Genomic DNA, 18,715 nt, shown 5'->3' on the forward strand with positions numbered 1-18,715 from the left:
CTTTCTTGGGATGGGTGGGGAGCAAAGGGTGCAGAAGTCAGGTCTTGAAATCACCTGGGAGTTTCTGGGTGAGGTGGGTGGAGACAAAGGAGAACAGCAAGCAGGGCCTGGCAGCTGCTGCAAACGGCTTCACCCAGAGACACAGGCGCCAGTGACGCTTGCTCTAAGTGAAAGTGAAAGAGAAGTCGGCAGCAGAGGGAACAGAAAAGAAACCCACAGGCCGCTGGCTGGCCAGGGGTGCTTGGAGAGCCCCCCTTCTCCCACCAGGCCTCGCAAGCGGGATAGGACTGCGGAGGAGGACAGTGGACGAGGAGGGGACTCGAGAGCAGCCTCCATGGGCACGGAGGAGGGCTTGTGCCTGCTGCTGTGCCTGGTTCTATCTGGAGCAGCAGAAACCAGTGAGTCAGGGAAGTCGGTGGGGAGCTGGCCGGGAGAAGAGCTAGTGAAGCGCCAGGGTGCTACCCTCCCCGAGATTCCAGAAGAGCAAAGGGGTCGGGGATGACCCAATCGCCTTCTAAGCCCAACAGGGGAAAGGCTCAGTGGCTGGCAACGGAAGGAACCAATAGTGTGTGAGGAGGGAGGCTGGACACGCCACAGGGAAAAGGATAGAGAGGGGCCGCCTCTGTGGCCACGGTCAGGAGCCACTGTCCTACGGAGAGGGCACTGGCCTGGTAGTTGATACTTCAGAAGAGGAGGGGACTCCCCAAGCCAGGAAATCACTCGGAAGGAGACCTTGAAGGCAGGGGAGGGGAAGGCTACCCATAATGGGAGAGAGCAGTGCAGGCTGTCAGTGCCCCAGCGACCCCAAGCGTTCAGTCTCCTCTCCCTGCTATGGCACTTGCTTTTTTTCTGAGAATTCTTTTGACTGAAAAGATAGCCTTTCATTCAAGAGTCAGAAATAAAAGCATAAACCCCTCTGAGCACGGCAAGTTTAGGACTTGAACCCATACCAAGAGGTATTTGGCTGTACTAGCAGGTGCTCTCCAGAAAGCTGGTTTGGGGGATGATAGGAGAATAGAGGGCCACAGAGACAGCTAGGGTCCTGGAGGGCAAGTTTTACCCTTTGATGATGCCACAGTTTGTTGGGGTGGGGAGAGCAAGTGTGGAGTAGCTTTCTGGGCAAGAAGGTGCTCACCCCAGCCTTTGTCTGCAGAGCCTCACACAGGAGAGAGGCAGTGGCGGGCAGTGGATGTGGTCCTAGACTGCTTCCTGGTGAAGGACGGTGGGCACCATACAGCTCTTGCCAGCAGTGAGAACAGAGGGAGGGCCTCCCTCGTGCTGAGGCAGGTGCCAGTGCCAGACGATGGCTCCCTGGAGGACTTCACCGATTTCCAAGGGGACATGCTGGCCCAAGATGACCCACCTGTTATCTTCAAGGCCTCAGGTAAAAGCCTTCCACCTATGTCCTTGGTCCTCCTGGGCTCCCTCCACCAGGACAGCCCAGGTTCCGATTACAGACACACACACACTGCTTCCTGTTGGCCCTGCTGTTGTCACTCCAACTTGCTCTCCATGTGTGCCCCTCTTCTCTCCAGTGGACCTGGTCCAGATTCCCCAGGCCGAGGCCTTGCTCCATGCTGACTGCAGCGGAAAGGAGGTGACCTGTGAGATCTCCCGCTACTTTCCCCAGACGAGAAAGGCCACTGTTGAGCCAACAGCTTGGTTCATGGCCAACGTGCAGGTCTCTGAAGAGGGACCGAGTATCTCCATGGTGATGAAGGCTCTCAGCGATGCTGAGAATGAGGCTTTCCAGCAACCGATGCTGAACTTCCCTCTGAACCCCCAGGGAACTGTGGGAACTGCAGGTAAGAAAATGAGAAGCAAGGCCGGGTGCGATGGCTCATGCCTGTAATCCAAGAACTTTGGGAGACCAAGCCCAGTGGATCACCTGAGGTCAAGAGTTCAAGACCAGCCTGGCCAACATGGTGAAACCTTATCTCTATTAATAACCAAAATTAGCCGGGTGTGGTGGCAGGTACCTGTAATCCCAGCAACTCGAGAGGCTGAGGCACGAGAAGTGCTTGAACCCAGAAGGTGGAGGTTGCAGTGAGCCAAGATCTTGCCACTGTACTCCAGCCTGGAAGGCTGAGCAAGATTCCCTCTCAAAAAAAACAAAACCCTTGAGTCCACAAGAAAATGCCTGGAAACCCCTTTTTGAAGGTCCAAGCATAGAGACAACCTGTGTGTTATTTCCAAAATGGAGCTCATTCACCTCTCACTGGGATGCCATGCAGAAGTAAGACACATGATGCTATTCTGTTCATGGGTGCTGTCCACTGTAGTCTTATTGAGCCAAAACCCAGTTTTCTCCCAGTGAAAGGCTAGCCTGGTCTAGGGCTTCAGGAGTAAAGCTCAGGGATGCATCATTTGTTCATTGTCTTACTAGTAAACCCAGTACCTGTTCTCGCCAGCTCAGCACATCCTCAAGGGCACCAGAAATTGAGAACATGACGACAGGGTTCTACAGAGCCCATCAATCCAATACTCTGTGCCCCACTTTTTTGTGTCTCCAAGGAGAGACAACGAAGTCCAGAGAAAATTAGGGGGCAAACTTCCTATCCTTGGAAAACCCCAGAACACTCTAAGCTCTCTGTGGGCCAACCTAAATCTATCCTGCCACATTAGAAAAAACAGGTCTTCATGTCTGTCCGGTGTCTAGTATACTCCTGGTATGTGGAGATATTTCCCTCTTTTTATTTCAAACCTACAAAAAAAGGTGAAATAATATAATGAACACCCATATACCCTAAACCTAGATCCACCAATTGTTACTATTTTGCCACATTCTCTCTCTCTCTCTCTCTCTCTTTCCCCCCACAGCTCCGTGTGTGTGTGTATGTGTACATATGTGTGTATATGTGTGTGTGTGTATTTTCCTCTGAACTGAAAGTAAGCTGCAAAAGACAACACTTGAACCCCAAATGCTCCCATGCATAGCTGGTATGAGTTTACGGTCAAGGACAAGGACGTAATCCTTCATAGTCACAAACCATCATGTCAGAAACCAACCGAAGTGGGGGAGTAGTTTGCCCATGGTGCAGACAGTAAGGAAGTACAGTGTGTAAAGTATTTCAAAACAGGCCAGGTGCGGTGGCTCACACCTGTAATCCCAGCACTTTGGGAGGCTGAGGCGGGTGGATCACCTGAAGTCAGGAATTCAGGATCAGCCTGGCCAACATGGTGAAAACCCCTCTCTACTAAAAATATAAAAATTAGCCAGACATGGTGGCATGCGCCTGTAATCTCAGCTACATGAGAGGCTGAGGCAGGAGAATTGCTGGACCCCGGGAGGCGGAGGTTGCGGTGAGCCAAGATCACACCATTGCACTCCAGCCCAGGCAACAACAGAGAGTCCGTCTCAAAAAAAAAGAAATTCAGAATAATAAAATCAGCTAAAAGTCAAATGGCTTTATAGTGTCACCATCTCCCAACATCGGCAATTCTGAACAATGTCAGTGATAAAATACTCCTCCCTGTCTCCCCACACCACTGCCTAGTACGCCACTGATCATACTTTAAGATATTTTGAAATTGATACGATAATAGTCTCAACTATAAAGTCCCGGGCATGGTGGTGCAACCTGTAGTCCCAGCTGCTCAGGAGGCCAAGGCAAGAGGACTGCTTGAGCCCAGGAGTTTGAGTCCTGCCTGGAAACATAGGGAGACCCTGTCTCTTGTGCCTCAGTCTCCCAAGTAGCTGGGATTACAGGTGCCCACCACCACACCCAGCTAAATTTTTTTTTTTTTTAATAGAGTCTTGCTCTTTCATCAGGCTGAAGTGCAGTGGCAAGATCTTGGCTCACTGAAACCTCCACCTCCCAGGTTCAACAATTCTCCTGCCTCAGCCTCCCAAGTAGCTGGGACTACAGGTGCACACTAACACACCCAGCTAATTTTTGTATTTTTAGTAGAGATGGGGTTTCACCATGTTGACCAGGATAATCTCGATCTCTTGACCTTGTGATCTACCCACATCAGCCTCCCAAAGTGCTGGGATTACAGGCGTGCGTCACTGCACTTGGCATACCTGGCTAATTGTGTATTTTTAGTAGAGATGGGATTTTACCATATTGGCCAGGCTGGTCTTGATCTCAGGTGATCCACCCACCTTGGGCTCCCAAAGTGCGGGATTACAGGTGTGAGCCACCGTGCCTGGCTTGAGACCATCTCTTAAAAAAAAAAAAATTAATTAAATGTCTCCAAATTCAAATTTCTCTACTTGTCCCAATAATGTTTTTACTGCTTTCTTTTTCTAAGTACACAATTGAAACAAGAATCATGCACTGCATTTAGTTGTGCTGTTCCTTGTTTTAATCTAGAGCATTTTTCACAGAATTGACGTCTTTGAAGGGTCCAGGCTAGTGGTCTTGTAGAATATCCCACCATTTAGATTTGTCTGATCGTTTTCCTCATGACTGGATTTAGGTTAAGCATGTTTGGCACAGACACTACTACTACGTGCTTTTTAAACTCTTGTTCCTAGTCTTCACGGTATCCTTGCTTAAATAGGTGAGCTTCGTAACGCTAAGTGACTTGTCAAGGGTCACAGAGCCAGTACGTGGAACAACCAGGGTTTCAGAGCTCTTTCAGCTGTTCTAGTAGTTCTTACCTGAAGATTGATGGTAACTCTTAATTTTGCATGTGTATTTCCTGATGAGAGGTCCATAGCTTTCAGTAGATTATCCTAGGGGTGAGTGATCCCAAGATGGTAAAGGCTGCCATGGGTACCATGCTGCCTTTCTAGAGCCCCATTTCTTTGTGGTTCCATGTGATGGAAAATAAGCTCACCTGGCCTCACTGCCAGGCAAGGAGGAAGAGGCAGGTGTATGCCCATAACACGCCCACAGCTTAGAGATCAGGTGACCTCAAGGAGGAAGTAGCCCACAAATCACCCCTCTTTTCCTCTTCACAGTGGAGTTCCAGGTGACGACACAGACCCAATCCCTGAGCTTCCTGCTGGGGTCCTCAGCCTCCTTGGACTGTGGCTTCTCCATGGCACCAGGCTTGGACCTCATCAATGTGGAGTGGCGGCTGCAGCACAAGGGCAAGGGTCAGATGGTGTACAGCTGGACCGAAGGGCAGGGGCAGGCTGGGCGGAAGGGCGCTACCCTGGAGCCTGAGCAGGTGGGCATGGCCGGGGATGCCTCCCTCACACTGCCCAGCCTCACTCTACAGGATGAGGGGACCTATGTTTGCCAGATCACCACCTCTCTGCACAGAGCTCAACAGATCATCCAGCTCAACATCCAAGGTGAGGCCAGGAAATGGTTATCCCAGGGAGGGGGATAGAAAATGCCTACTGGGAGCGTTTCCAGATTGGGACCCAAACGCAATAGTGATTTCCTGAGAAGCAGGCTTCATTCCCATAATTTAAATGCCATCTTCACCCTGGAAACACAGATGGCATTAGATAAGGAGTCCCAGCTGGGCGTAGTGGCTCATGCCTATAATCCCAGCACTTTGTGAGGCCGAGACAGGCGGATCACAAGGTCAAGAGATCGAGAACATCCTGGCCGAGATGGTGAAACCGTGTCTCTACTAAAAATACAAAATTATCTGGGTGCAGTGGTGGGTGCCTGTAATCCCAGCTACTTAGAAGGCTGAGGCAGGAGAATCTCTTGAACCCAGGAGGCAGAGGTTGCAGTGAGCTGAGATTGCACCACTGCACTCCAGCCTGGCAACAGAGCAAGACTCCGTCTCAAAAAAAAAAAAAAAAAAAAAAAAGGAGTCCCGTTGGACTCCAGGATAATTCCACCAAGATTTCCAGCCCAGGATGCTGCTGCCCTGCTGTGGCCAGCTGTCTCCAACAGTCCAGTCCTCTTGGACCACATCCTGAAGAACAGTAGCAGCCAACCAAGGCAGGGCAGTGGGAACAGTTCTGACCATCATCACTGCCATCCTTTAAAATCTCTGGCTTAGAATGGTGGTAAGAAGCAAGCCAACCTTTAGTTGACTAAACACTTTTCTGGGAAATGCAACCCCGCAAATGACAGCCTGCATCCGTGTGGGCCCCTCACATGCCCCCGTCTTGGTACACCACCAAGGGACACTTTAGCATCCACAATCTACTCTCATCTTGGCAGGGAGAAAAGGCTTCAGGTTCCTCCACTGTCCCCAGTTGGATCCCTGCGTACTCTTATTCCTCATTCTTTCTCCAGCTCCCCCCAAAGTACGACTGAGCTTGGCAAACGAGGCTCTGCTGCCTACCCTCACCTGCAACATTGCTGGCTATTATCCTCTGGATGTGGCGGTGACGTGGACCCGAGAGGAACTGGGTGGATCCCCAGTCCAAGTCTCTGGCGCTTCCTTCTCCAGCCTCAGGCAAAGCGCAGCAGGCACCTACAGCATCTCCTCCTCGCTCACCGCAGAACCTGGGTCTGCAGGTGCCATTTACACCTGCCAGGTCACCCACATCTCTCTGAAGGAGCCCCTTGAGGCCAGCGCCCAGGTTGTCCCACCAGGTACTGGGAGTGTCCTCCTTTTCCCCACCTCCACGCTTGGGCTCATGGCTTTCCTCCCCCAGTTCATCTTTGGTCTCATTCTGCTGCCCATGCACTTTGTTCACAGTCCTGGCTTCAGGCTTCTGCCTCCGCTCCTGGCTTTGTCTTTCCCAAGGCGGCAGCTGCCAGAGCTTCTACCATACATCCCCTGAGACTTCATGATATTCCAGCCTCCAGGGCGCCAGGCAAGCTGCTTAAGGGCTGGAGATGACAGATGAATAATTCCTTATCATGTCCTCCAGGAGCTTAGTCCAGTAACAGAGACAACACAAAGTAGACAGAGAAGATGACATTTGAGCCAAGTTAACTAGCTGGGATAGAAACTAGCATGTATGAAGGCCGAATCATAAAACAGCCTAAAGAGAATCTGGAGAATGGCAGGTAGTTCAGCACAGCTAGAGCCTAGGGTATACGGGAGAAAGGAACGTGACTCTGAAGCTTCAGAGGTACTTCTATTTATTGAGCATTTACATGAATCAACCACTGTAGTAAGCACTTAAATGTACGACTCCATGGATTATGACTCCCATTTTACAGGTGAGCAACCTGGCACTAGCAGATGCCAATGAATTTGCCCAAGGTCACCTATCAATCAATGGTAAAGAGAGAATGTGAAAAACAGGCAACTGGATTCCCCTTACAGGGAATCCTGTAGATCTCACCGGGCCTTCAAGCTAGAGCTTCCTCAGAACCATAGCACGCTGCTGAAATGTTTTATTTATTTATTTATTTATTTATTTATTTATTTGATACAGAGTCTTGCTCTGTCCCACAGGCTGGAGTGCAGTAGTACAATCTCGGTTCACTGCAACCTCCACATCCTGGGTCCAAGCCATCCTTCTGCCTCAGCCTCCCAAGTAGCTGGGACTACAGGCATGCACCACCACACCTGGCTAATTTTCATGTTTTAAGTAGAGATGGGGTTTCGCCATGATGGCCAGCTGATCTCGAACTCTTGACCTCAGGTGATCTCCCAAAGTGCTGGGATTACAGGCATGAGCCACCGTGTCCAGCCCAGTTGGGCTGGACAAATAAACCAACCTAAATCTCACTTGCAAAGCAATTTTAAAAACCTTGTCCTTAAGTGGGAAGAGGTAGAGAATTCTGTGTGGAGTAAACCATGAACATCCAGCAAACTTGAATAAGTACAAATGCTGCTGGTGCCTCTTCCAGGCTCCTCCATCGGGGACTCTCTCTCTCTCTCTCTCTCTCTCTCTCTCTCTCTCTCTCACACACACACACACACACACACACACACACACACACACACATACTCCTTAGCTCCTCCTCCCTAGAGCAGACACTGCAGGTGAGGGCTCAGCTGATGATTCCTGCCCACAATGATCGCTGCCCACGTTGCTCTCGCCTACAGAACAGAGAACCGGCTTGGGAGTCATCTTTGCCAGCAGCCTCTTCCTTCTTGCACTGTTGTTCCTGGGGCTTCAGAGACGGCAAGGTAAGAGCCTGGTTGCCCTTGGCTCTGGCCCTGGCCCACCTTACCCACTCTAACCACCTTCCCACCCAGACCAGGGTGGAAGCCCAGACACCCCAAGTTCCAGCCACCCACCCACCCATCACAGCCCCCCACTTCTCAGTTTGCCCTAAAGGAAAATGAAACCAGTCTTGTTCCCTCTTGTTTTCTCCCAGCTACCTCACTGTCAAGAGTCTAAGGCACTCTGGGTAGCCACTCTGCTGCCTCAGAATAGAAAGAAAGTAGCCACGTGCTCAAAGAAGGACTCTAAATCAAGTCACAGAGCTAAAAAGGCATGAAGGTGGCACCAGCTCATGGGACACTAGCCCTGGCTCTGCATAGGCCTCTGCCTTCCTTCACCGTGCACCCTGGGCTCATGCACCAACGCAGAGAACAGGAAAACAAAGCTGGAACAAATGGAGAAGGAACAAGTGAGGGACACTGGGGCATGGGGTTGGGGCTGGGCTACCACTCCCACCCTCAGCTCTGCCAAAAATAAAAGCCCCTTGTGTCTGCTGTGAGCAAGCTTTTTCACCTTCCTGTCTTTCTCCACACTGGTCCCAACTGAGCCCTGTCCCCCAGCCTGGCGGCTCCAACTTGCAAAGTGTTTAAGGTATGAAACAAAGACCCTCAGAGGGCTGCATCCTCCCTCCGGTCCGTGGAGCTACATCTCAGCTGCGATCAGCATTCTGCTCCTTCAGATAACTGCGGGGAATCTCAGGATACCTGCAAATGCCTCACTCCCTCAGCTGCAAGGGAGAGATTTCTCCTTTTATTCATTTCTAATATGTGCCTGGTCGATAGGATAGAACTCAGCATACCAAAACTGTACATGAGGATGAAGGGGGAAAGGGGGTTTTCCCTGACAGCTTTATCTGGGCACATCGCCTGGGACAAGCAGGCCAAGGACCTAGGAAGGAAGCAGACGGAAGAGTCCTGCGGGGACCTGCACTTATTTGCCAGTGTGAGATGCCCACGTGACTTCCTGTCTTCGCTTCCTCTCACTAGCACCTACAAGACCTGGGCTGGTTCAGGCTGAACGCTGGGAGACCACTTCCTGCGCCGACACACAGAGCGCCCATCTCCCTGAAGACCACACCGCAGACTCAGCCAGCCCAGCTGACCTAAAGCGACGTGAGACAGAAAAACGACAGTCCTCCCCGCCAGCCTCCCGGCTACTCCAACCCAAACAACAGCCAAGCCAGTCTAGTGGTAGGAATTTGTATTTTTTGCCTTTGTTCAGAATACATGAAATTGGTAAATATGCCACATGCCTTTGGTGGAAGTACAGCCGTTGCTATTACTCTATACAAGTATGAGATCAGGGTTAGGAAAAAAGACAAAGAGGTGATGACAGACACACAGTGGAAACCCCACATCGTCTCATGGCAAACAGAAGAAGGGGATGTGGGAAGCTCAGCTTCATTTGACTGCAAAGTCCCGGGGTTTAGTTGCACATTTGCTCATGCACATGGGTGGTGGGAGGGAAAAGGGATAGCAAAGACACACAGAAGAGGGTGCAGGGTGGGTGAGAAAGAAAGTGGAGGGGCTACGACCCCTGAAAGAACAAAGCCAACTACCCCTGGTGAGCCTCAGAGGGACCGAAACCCAGCAAGGATTCCTGTGATAGGGCTGGGACAGCCAGGAAGACGGCTTTGCTCCAGGCTTGAGACACACCGAGGACAGTGGTGGTTCTTCTCCAGCAGTGACCCCCTGCATTAGGCAAGGGGGAGCCCGGAGGAGAGTGGAGACCTTCGAGGGGGACCGTTGGGAGGGTACACTGACTGCTTTCTTCCAGCTCTTCAGTCCTGCCCTGGGGCAGGACGAAGGGAACGTGGGAAACAAGGGCAAAGGGAAAGGAAGGATGGTTTTGCACGGTGAAATGCTGCTGCATGGCAAGTGGCCATCCAGACCCTGCCCAGCCCGGTCTCAGTCTCTTCCTGCTTGTGGACCGGAGGGAGGAAGGAATAAAGGGCCAGGGACATTCCCCCTTCTGTTCCCAGCCTGCCCTCCTCCCCTTGCACCTGGGTTTAACCCACATTAACAGCCTATCCTGAAGCTCAGCAACTGCCCCCAAGAAAGGCTGAGCTGCTCCCATTCTCAGGTTCCACTGTCTGTATATACAAGCCATGCAAAGAGGAGGAAGAGGAAGGAGGCGAAGTAGAATTCAGACAGGTAAGGGTGGTTTGAAGGGGAACATACTGCAGGAAGAACAGAGACGTGGCTCTCGAGGAGAGGGCCCCTCAACAGCACACAGACTGGCACGCCTCCCCGCAAGGCGGGGCTGGTGGGTCTACACGACTTCTCCCCATCCTCAGGATCGGCCGGTCCTCAGGAAGGACCTCTCGCCTCATCCCTGTCTTTGGCAAGTGCACGAGTGGTATGGAGGAAAGGATTCCATGGTGTCTAAAGATCTCACTGCTAACAGCCTCAAGCTGCTTCATCAACAGGAAGAGAGGAATGGGACCCTCTTTAACGAGGGCAAGGAGTGGCTTCCTCTGAGCTTGTTACTTTCAAATTAAGCATTTGACTCACTGTTTCTCTATAACTAACAGGGATTCTCTCTCTTTATGCCAACAATTAACTGGGAGCTAGGTGAAATTATTTGGCTAGAGAAAATTACTGGCCAGATGAAATTATGTGGTGCCCTCATGCGGAATGCTGCGGAAACTGTAAAGAGAAAATTCCTTCCAGCTAGAAGCACACGGGACTGCTTCTAGGATGGAAACAAGTCCTGCTCTTTTCATAATCCGTAAGTGTTCTCAGTCCTCTGGAGAACAAAGTAAAGTTGTAATATCCCCAAGGACATAGAAAATCCTGGACGAACAGATTAGAAACAACTACAAAAAGCAGGTTTTTACTTTCAAAACGGGTGCTGCACTGGAACCAACTGGACTCCTGTCCACCCGCAGGACCCTCTCCAGGCCTGGCCCAGGAGGAAAATTCCACATGACCAGGCAGCACTGAGTGAGCTGCCATCTTCCCAGTCCCGCCCCATCTCTTGCCAGTGGCCAGGCCTTTCTAGGAGACACTACAGGCAGCGATACTCTTCTCCTCCCAGGTCTGGGCAGCTTCGCAGACACTTCGCCTCAGCCACGCCCCTCCCTGCCCCCTCCATCAGCCTCCAACTCTTTTGGGCTTTGGGGGAACTTGAGAGTACAGAAGAAGAGGGCGAAGGAGGAGGTACCAGCCATTGCTCTTCAGGTAGTGACTTAGATTGTGCCACGAGCAGCATTTCTAGTGTTGAGGGACAGAGTGCAAATGAACGAAACGAAAAAGGAGGAATGGGTGATGGAGAAGCCTGGGCTGGGATGGAGGACGGAGGGTGGGGAAGTGTGTTGAGAGAGCAAAGAGAGGGAAGAGGACATGAGCGTGGATGGCAATGAAGAACAGGGAAGGGGTGGCACATTCTCAAGTAAAAAAGTAGACTGGACACAGGAATCAGGAAGTCCCAGATGGAAAAGAGAAAGAGACAGGAGAAAACAAGAGGGCAAATTACACCAAGTTACCAGACATTCAGGTTTTTCCATTGTAAGTGCCCCATCCCCACGGTCTCCCTCCAACCCAAGCCAGTGACACACAGCATAGCCCCACTTCCTCAGAACAGGAGGGACCGTCTCCCTGCAATGCCTTGCAGGGGGAAGGCTTGTCCATCAAAGAAATCCCTTGTCTCTGCCCTTCCCCGCTCCCGAACCAGGTGACGATCCCATAGCAGTGGTCTCCGTACCTCGGTCAGAGCAGCCCCACTCCCCAGGCAGGCAGGCAGGCGGGGAGAAGATTCCAGGACCTTCCCACCTCTTCACCCCACCAGCAACCTCAGCGATACTTACTTACAATAACTACCACGATGATGGCACAGATGGCTCCCAGCATGATCATCATCTGAGGAAACATGTGAACAAAAAAATGAGCCCTTGGTATCCGGGAATGAGGAAAACAGCCACATCTCTAGTGGGAAAGAATTTCCTCCATCCTTGGGATGGTGGGGGGAAAACCATCACCCAGGAGAACTATGGGCCTCTTAGAGAGACCCTACCCTCTGCTTCTCATGGGATCATAACCCCAGCACATCTGTAGCTTTTCAGATTCATCACAGGACCTGCACGGGGCTCCTTTTTGCTTAGTTCCTAGTGTCTTGGGGCTTTAGATGGCATTCCAATAGAGATACGGGCTCCGGATATTTAACCAATTGGTTCAGTTTTTCATTGTGAAGTGTTCGGCTCATTTCCAAAAGTTGCAGTTATTTTTAAAATATGTATTTCAACCTGAGAAAGCTAATTTAAAAGAAAAAAAGTGCCTGAGCCATTGTGCTGATGTTGGGTGTGTCTGAGAATGGGACAGGTGAAAATTTTGGCAAGCAACTGCTTTGGGGGAAAGCTCCTTCACTGACGATTCAAACTCCTCAGGCTATCACTTTTTTCTCCGGTAGCAGTTCTGAATACTCTAGCCTACCCTGGTGGCCAATTCTGGGTAATGCAACCTCAAGAGGAGGCTTTCCAGATTTCTTTCCAAGCTCTGCGGGTCAGAGAGATCCTGCGCCATTAGAGGGAAGAAAAGTAGATGCTGAGGGTTTGCTTGCCTTCTACCAGTGGAAGCCCAGGAAAAGAAGAAGGATGAGACAAGAAAATTCACCTTGCAGTTTTTCCACCAATACTTCCTTTTTAGCTTTGCAGCACTGCTCTCAAATTGTGATGCTCCCGCCTGCAAGGCATCAGCTCGGTCATCCAGCTCTGACAGCTTCTGGTCCCTCTCCAGGACCTTGTCCACGTTCACACGCATGATGTCCACCACCTGAGGAGAGCACAGAAACAAAGCTGCTAAGCTTCCTGCCAGAGACAGAGGAAAGAACAACAACCAGAGAATCACCAGTCTGGCCCTGTGCAACTCTAAAGGGTGCTTTGCCTCTCAGGCCCTTTGACTAGTGTCCTGTGAAAAAAGGAGAACAGATAAGATGTTCCCTATTATTTCCAAACTCCTATGATTTGGAAACTCTCAGAGAAACAGCTATCACCTACCTCCTCCACTTGTGCCTGGGTTTGCTGTAGTCGTCTGTTACTGGTCGTGTTAGGAGGAGGGCCAGGGGGACCCCCGCCTGGGGCAGTCCCTTCTGTCCCTTCAGCGGGTGGCTGAGCTGGAGCAGACCTGTGGAAAGACATGGGCAGAGTACACAAAGTGACTGAGACAAGAAAGGAGCCAGCCGTGGAAGTGCACACGTGTAGTCCCAGCTACTCAGGAGGCCAAAGAGGGAGGATCGCTTGAGCCCAGGAGTTTTTTTGTTTTGTTTTGTTTTGTTTTGTTTTGTTTTTTTGAGACGGAGTTTTTTGCTCTTGTTACCCAGGCTGGAGTGCAATGGCCCGATCTCGGCTCACCGCAACCTCCGCCTCCTGGGTTCAGGCAATTCTCCTGCCTCAGCCTCCTGAGTAGCTGGGATGACAGGCACGCGCCACCATGCCCAGCTAATTTTTTGTGTTTTTAGTAGAGACGGGGTTTCACCATGTTGACCAGGATGGTCTCGATCTCTTGACCTTGTGATCCACCCGCCTTGGCCTCCCAAAGTGCTGGGATTACAGGCGTGAGCCACCGCGCCCGGCAAGCCCAGGAGTTTGATGCCAGCCTGGGCACCATAGTGAGACCCCTTCTCTAAAAAAACAAACAAACAAGAAAGGACTCACATGCATCTTCACCCCAAACCACTAAAACAATTTTGATCAGGTTATACAAAAAAGAATGGATTCTCACTCCCTGGTAATCTGAAGTAGAGAGATGCAGAACAGAGGCAAGAAGTAGAAGATGAAAGACTCTGTAACAACATTTGGATGGGGTCAGGGACATCCAGGGTGGCATCAAGACATCTTGTCTGGCCGGGCACAGTGGCTCATGCCTGTAATCCCAGCACTCTGGGAGGTCGAGGCAGGTGGATCACGAGGTCAAGAGATCGAGACCATCCTGGTCAACATGGTGAAACCCTGTCTCCACTAAAAACACAAAACATTAGCTGGGCATGGTGGCACATGCCTGTAATCCCAGCTACTCAGGAGGCTGAGGCAGGAGAATTGCCTGAACCCAGGAGGCGGAGGTTGCGGGGAGCCGAGATTGTGCCATTGCACTCCAGCCTGGGTAACAAGAGCGAAACTCCGTCTCAAAAAAAAAAAAAGAAAAGAAATCTTGTCTGGGGCTATCCTTTGACCCAACTCAAACACATCCTCTGCCATTGTGGCTGCAAGGGACAAACGTGCTAGCCTTGTCCTAAAAGGCATTTCCCCGCTGATATAGTTTGGCTGTGTCCCCATCCAAATCTTAACTTGAATTGTATCACCCAGAATCCCACATGTTCTGGGAGGGACTCAGGGGAAGGTAACTGAATCATGGGGGCCAGTCTTTCCTGTGCTATTCTCCTGATGGTGACTAAGTCTCACGAGATCTGATGGGTTTATTGGGGTTTCTGCTTTTGCTTCTTCCTCCTTTTCTCTTGCTGCCGCCATGTAAGAAGTGCCTTTCACCTCCCGCCATGATTCTCAGGCCTCCCCAGCCATGTGGAACTGTAAGTCCAAGTAAACATCTTTTTCTTCTTAGGGTCGGGCATACCTTCATCCGCAGCATGAAAACAGAATCATACAGTAAATTGGTACCAGTAGAGTGGGGCACTGCTGAAAATAACCCCGAAAAGTGGAAGCAACTTTAGAACTGGGTAACAGGAAGAGGCTGGAACAGTTTGGAGAGCTCAGAAGACAGGAAAATGTGGGAAAGTTTGGAACCTCCTAGAGACTTATTGAATGGCTTTGACAAAAATGCTGACAGTGATATGAACAGTAAGGCTCAGATGGAAATGAGAAACCTGGGAACTGGAGGAAAGGTGACTCTTGATACGTTTTAGCAAAGGGACTGGCAGCATTTCGCCCCTGCCCTAGAAATTTGTGGAACTTTGAACTTAAGAGAGGTGATTTAGGGTATCTGGTGGAAGAAATTTCTAAGCAGCAAAGCATTCAAAAGGTGACTTGGGTGCTATTAAAAGCATCCTGTTTTAAGAGGAAAACAGAGCATAAAAATTCAGAAAATTTGCAGCCTGATGATGCAGTGGAAAAGAAAACCCACTTTTTGTGGAAAAATTCAAGGCCTCTGCAGAACTTTACATAAGTAGCAAGGAACCTAATGTTAACCCCCAAGACCACAGGGAAAATGTCTCCAGGCCATGTCAGAGACCTTCACAGCAGCCCCTCCCATCACAGGCACAGAGGCTCAGGAGAAAAAAGTGGCTTTGTGGGCCAGGCCCAGGGTCCCCATGCTGTGTGCAGCCTCGGGACTTGGTGCCCTGTGTCCCAGCCACTCCAGCTGTGGCTGAAAGGGCCAACATACAGCTTGGGCCATGGCTTCAGAGGGTGGAAGCCCCAAGCCTTGGCAGCTTCCATACGTTATTGAGCCTGTGGGTGCACAGAAGTCAAGAACTGAGGTTTGGGGACCCCCACCTAGCTTTCAGAACGGCAATGCCTGGATGCCCGGGCCAAAGTCTGCTGCAGGGGCGGGTACCTAATGAAGAACCTCTGCTCGGGCAGTGTGGAAGGGAAATGTGGGGTTGGAGCCTCCACACAGAGTCCCTCCTGGGCCACTGCCTAGTGGAGCTGTGAGAAGAGGGCCACCATCCTCCAGACCCCAGAATGGTAGATCCACTGGCAGCTTGCACTGTGCGCCTAGAAAAGCCGCAGACACTCAACGCCAGCCGGTGAAGGCAGCCAGGAGGGAAGCTGTACCCTGCAAAGCATCCAGGAGGGAGGCTGTACACTGCAGTGTCTGTCAGTTCGCCCCTTTTTATATTCAAGTTATTGGTTATGGTTATTGGTTTATATGCCCAGTTATTGGTTATGCCTCACACAAGATGAGGAAATCAGGGCTCCCCTAAGGGCAGCTTGGAAAATCACCAAAGGCAAAGTCTATGTAGGTGGAGTGAGTCAGGACTGTTTGTTTGCTTTGTTTTTGGCAGAGAAAATGGGGGTTTCACTTAGATAGAATCTGGGGCCCAAAGCAATTACATTAGTTACAGAAACTGTTCCAAGAGCATAGACAGGAAGCGAAAATGCTAGAAATTATCCTCAATGTACATGCATTATAGACATTCTGTCCCTTCCTTTTCTGGATTTGGCACAGAGTCTCAGACGACTCCCTTGGTTACTTACATCCCAAAGAGATCTTGCTTTCCTCTACTATACACACAGAGACTGTTCTCTCTTTCTGTACCACTCAAAGCTAGTATGTGGTCTTCAAGACAAACTTCCCTCCGTGTCCCAAAACATGGAGGCTAAACTCACCTCCTAAAGAATCCCCAGAAGTATAATCTAAGTCATGAGATGTTCTCGGCCAAGGAAGCATCCATGGGCAGTGGGGAGAGCTCTCACATTTGATGGAGAATAGCAATTACAAGAACTCCTCAAACAGAAGCAGAGTCTCACCAAACATACTTCTTCACAGGAGCAGTTCAAAAGTAAATGCAACAAAGATGAAACCATACAGAGTCACCAAAAAGGAAATTCTTTGACTAATTACAATAGAACTAAGACCCAGAAGCTCCTCCTCCTTGATCAAGTGAATTTCCTTACGTCTAAAAAGATAGATAATAACTCCTCAGAGAGGCTATGCTAGCAGATTACACCTGACTCATTCCCCATTTAAGGAATTGCTTTCCCATTTCCCTCTAAGGTGCAAAGGAGGTAAAGCAAAGATAGACACAAAGTCATGAGGACCACAAGACTCTTGTCCTGCCACGGAGCTAGCTAAGCAATCTAGTTCTCGACTGAAGGCAGAAAATTCAATGAGTAGGTAGCAGCCAGTGTTGGAAGCAGTCCAGGGTGGTGGCACCAATGACAAGATTAAGGTCAAAGACCTTGTGATGGCCCGCTAGCCATCACGATTTCTCAATCACCTTCTGTTCTTCCCACGTGGATACTATCTGGAAGCCCCCTCCCCAAAATGAAAACAAGAGGAATCCTGTGGCTTGCCCAAAATGCATAAAACACTTGTATCTGGTTAAAACCATAGAAATCAAAAAGAAAAAGTAAAATGGCTATGAAGTAATTGCAAGGGCAATTTCACTTACTACTTTTTGGGAGTTGGAAACACTCAGCGGTAAAATACCTAGGGAAAATTACAACCCTTATGTAACACAAGAAAATCTTTCCCTTTTGTGTCACTTAGGGAAGCAACATAAATATATCTAGGACCAGGCCAGGGTAGTAATCAGAAAGAAAAATCTGTATTAGACATATTGCAGTCTTGACAGAGAAGTACTTCGCTTGCTTAGCCATAGTTTTCCCTCAGGATCTTGCGAAGAGGCTGATGTTGAAGATTGCTGCAGACTAAACTGTGTGTGTTGCAGGAAAGGATGAAAGCTCAGCTCTCCCTATTTCTCCTCCAAATATTTGGGTAAGACTTGGTGATAGAAAAACACCGCCTTGACGGGCGGCCTTGGTAAAACAGCCGTTTGGGATGACAGGCCACTACCCCACTTGAGTCTTTTCTGAGCTGCTCACCTGGTGCCAGAGAACCGGCAGATAAAAGTTTCTGGAGCTTTGCTCACTGCCACGAGGGGGGCTAGACATCACACTTTGGGTGAGGGATAAACAAATCCAGAGATTGTAGGGCAACCCAAGTTACTAACTGGCAGTTGCTCCCATGACTGTCTTTCCTGAGGTTCTAAGCAGTGATTTAGCCAGATGACAGAAAGCCCTTTAGAGTACCCTGCCCAGTCGCCTCCACGCACAACCCCCAGCTCCCGCCCTCTCCAAGTCTGCACTATAGCAAAACCAGAATGAGGTGCTACTCCACGAGAGGAGAGGGTGCAATGATTGTGAGACCCCTGCGCCCCTGCCCCGCCCGTGGGGTGCTAGCTATGGCTGGTGCGAGAATGGGGTGCTGGCCCCCCTCCCTGGGGGTGGCCCGGTCCAGAGGCGGCGCGCGGTGGTGGCTCCCCGCGCTGCTGCAGCTGCTGCAATGCGCCATTTTCCGTCCCGCAGAGTCGGGCGCTTAGGGTGAGAGTTGTCAAGCAGGTGTCGAGCCCCTCGCACCAGAGTCAACTCACATTTTTCTGACAGAGAGAGCGAGAGTCCGTTCCTCTCCAGAGGCTGCGGCGAGACACCAGAGGGAGGACGCTGCGGCCGAGGTGGACGGAGCTGCCGAGCTCCGCCTCGCGCTGACCACCCTGGGCTCTGGCTGCGGTGGAACTCACTGCAGCGGCCGCGCCGGCCCCCGCCTTTATTAGTGCTGGCCACGCCTCCCGGATAACGGTGACAACCCCGCGGCCCAATCCATGCCTAGGACGGTTGCCCAGCACTACAGTCCTAGCCCGCCCCGCCCCTGCTAACTTGCCAATCACAACTCTCCTCTCATCCGACTCCGGAAAGGAGCGGTTTCTGTCAGGATCCTTCAGTGACCAGCACAACCCATAGTTTGCGCTCCAGCGTGGCAGAGCGACTGGGCGGGGTGGCGATGAGGTGTGGCCCTTCGGATGGCGCTTCAACAGTTTGCTAGACATTTGTGGAGCCTTCCAACCAATCGCTGGGCAGTTTCTGAAGACTGTGCCCGCCCCTGCCCCGCCCCCGGCCCTGCCCCGGCCCCGCCCCCGGCTCCGCCCCCGGCCCCGCCCCGGGCCCCACCACCACCCCTTCCCCCGGCCCCGCCCCGCGCCGGGACTCGCAAGTTCCGCGGGAGGCGGTGGCTCCCTCGTGGCTCCCAGCCCAGGTGTCGGGTTCCGGCTGGC

General features: G+C 51.1%; 2 protein-coding genes across 3 annotated transcripts; one reads left to right on the forward strand and one right to left on the reverse strand.

Moving 5' to 3' along the window:
- The first annotated feature begins 6 nt into the window (after positions 1-6).
- Positions 7-9,290, forward strand: TAPBPL (TAP binding protein like). Of its 2 annotated transcripts, none has more exons than XM_010330014.3 (7): positions 7-398; positions 1,154-1,384; positions 1,536-1,805; positions 4,913-5,251; positions 6,159-6,461; positions 7,873-7,956; positions 8,980-9,290. In XM_010330014.3, exons 1-7 carry the CDS (start codon positions 11-13, stop codon positions 9,288-9,290), a joined length of 1,926 nt encoding a protein of 641 aa, XP_010328316.1. In that variant the 5' UTR covers positions 7-10. The 2 variants fall into 2 exon arrangements, with proteins under 2 accessions (XP_010328316.1, XP_010328317.1); XM_010330015.3 differs by lacking the exon at positions 8,980-9,290 and adding an exon at positions 8,148-8,492.
- VAMP1 (vesicle associated membrane protein 1) lies at positions 9,177-18,231 on the reverse strand. Its single transcript, XM_003942168.4, has 5 exons — positions 18,038-18,231; positions 12,987-13,113; positions 12,604-12,762; positions 11,802-11,853; positions 9,177-11,399 (listed from the first exon to the last, which is right to left on the reverse strand). Coding segments are annotated over exons 1-5 (357 nt in total). The 5' UTR covers positions 18,040-18,231; the 3' UTR covers positions 9,177-11,382.
- Positions 18,232-18,715: the final 484 nt, after the last annotated feature.

The sequence above is a fragment of the Saimiri boliviensis genome, chromosome 7 (assembly GCF_048565385.1).
Source record: "Saimiri boliviensis isolate mSaiBol1 chromosome 7, mSaiBol1.pri, whole genome shotgun sequence".
Classification (NCBI taxonomy): Eukaryota; Metazoa; Chordata; class Mammalia; order Primates; family Cebidae; genus Saimiri; species Saimiri boliviensis.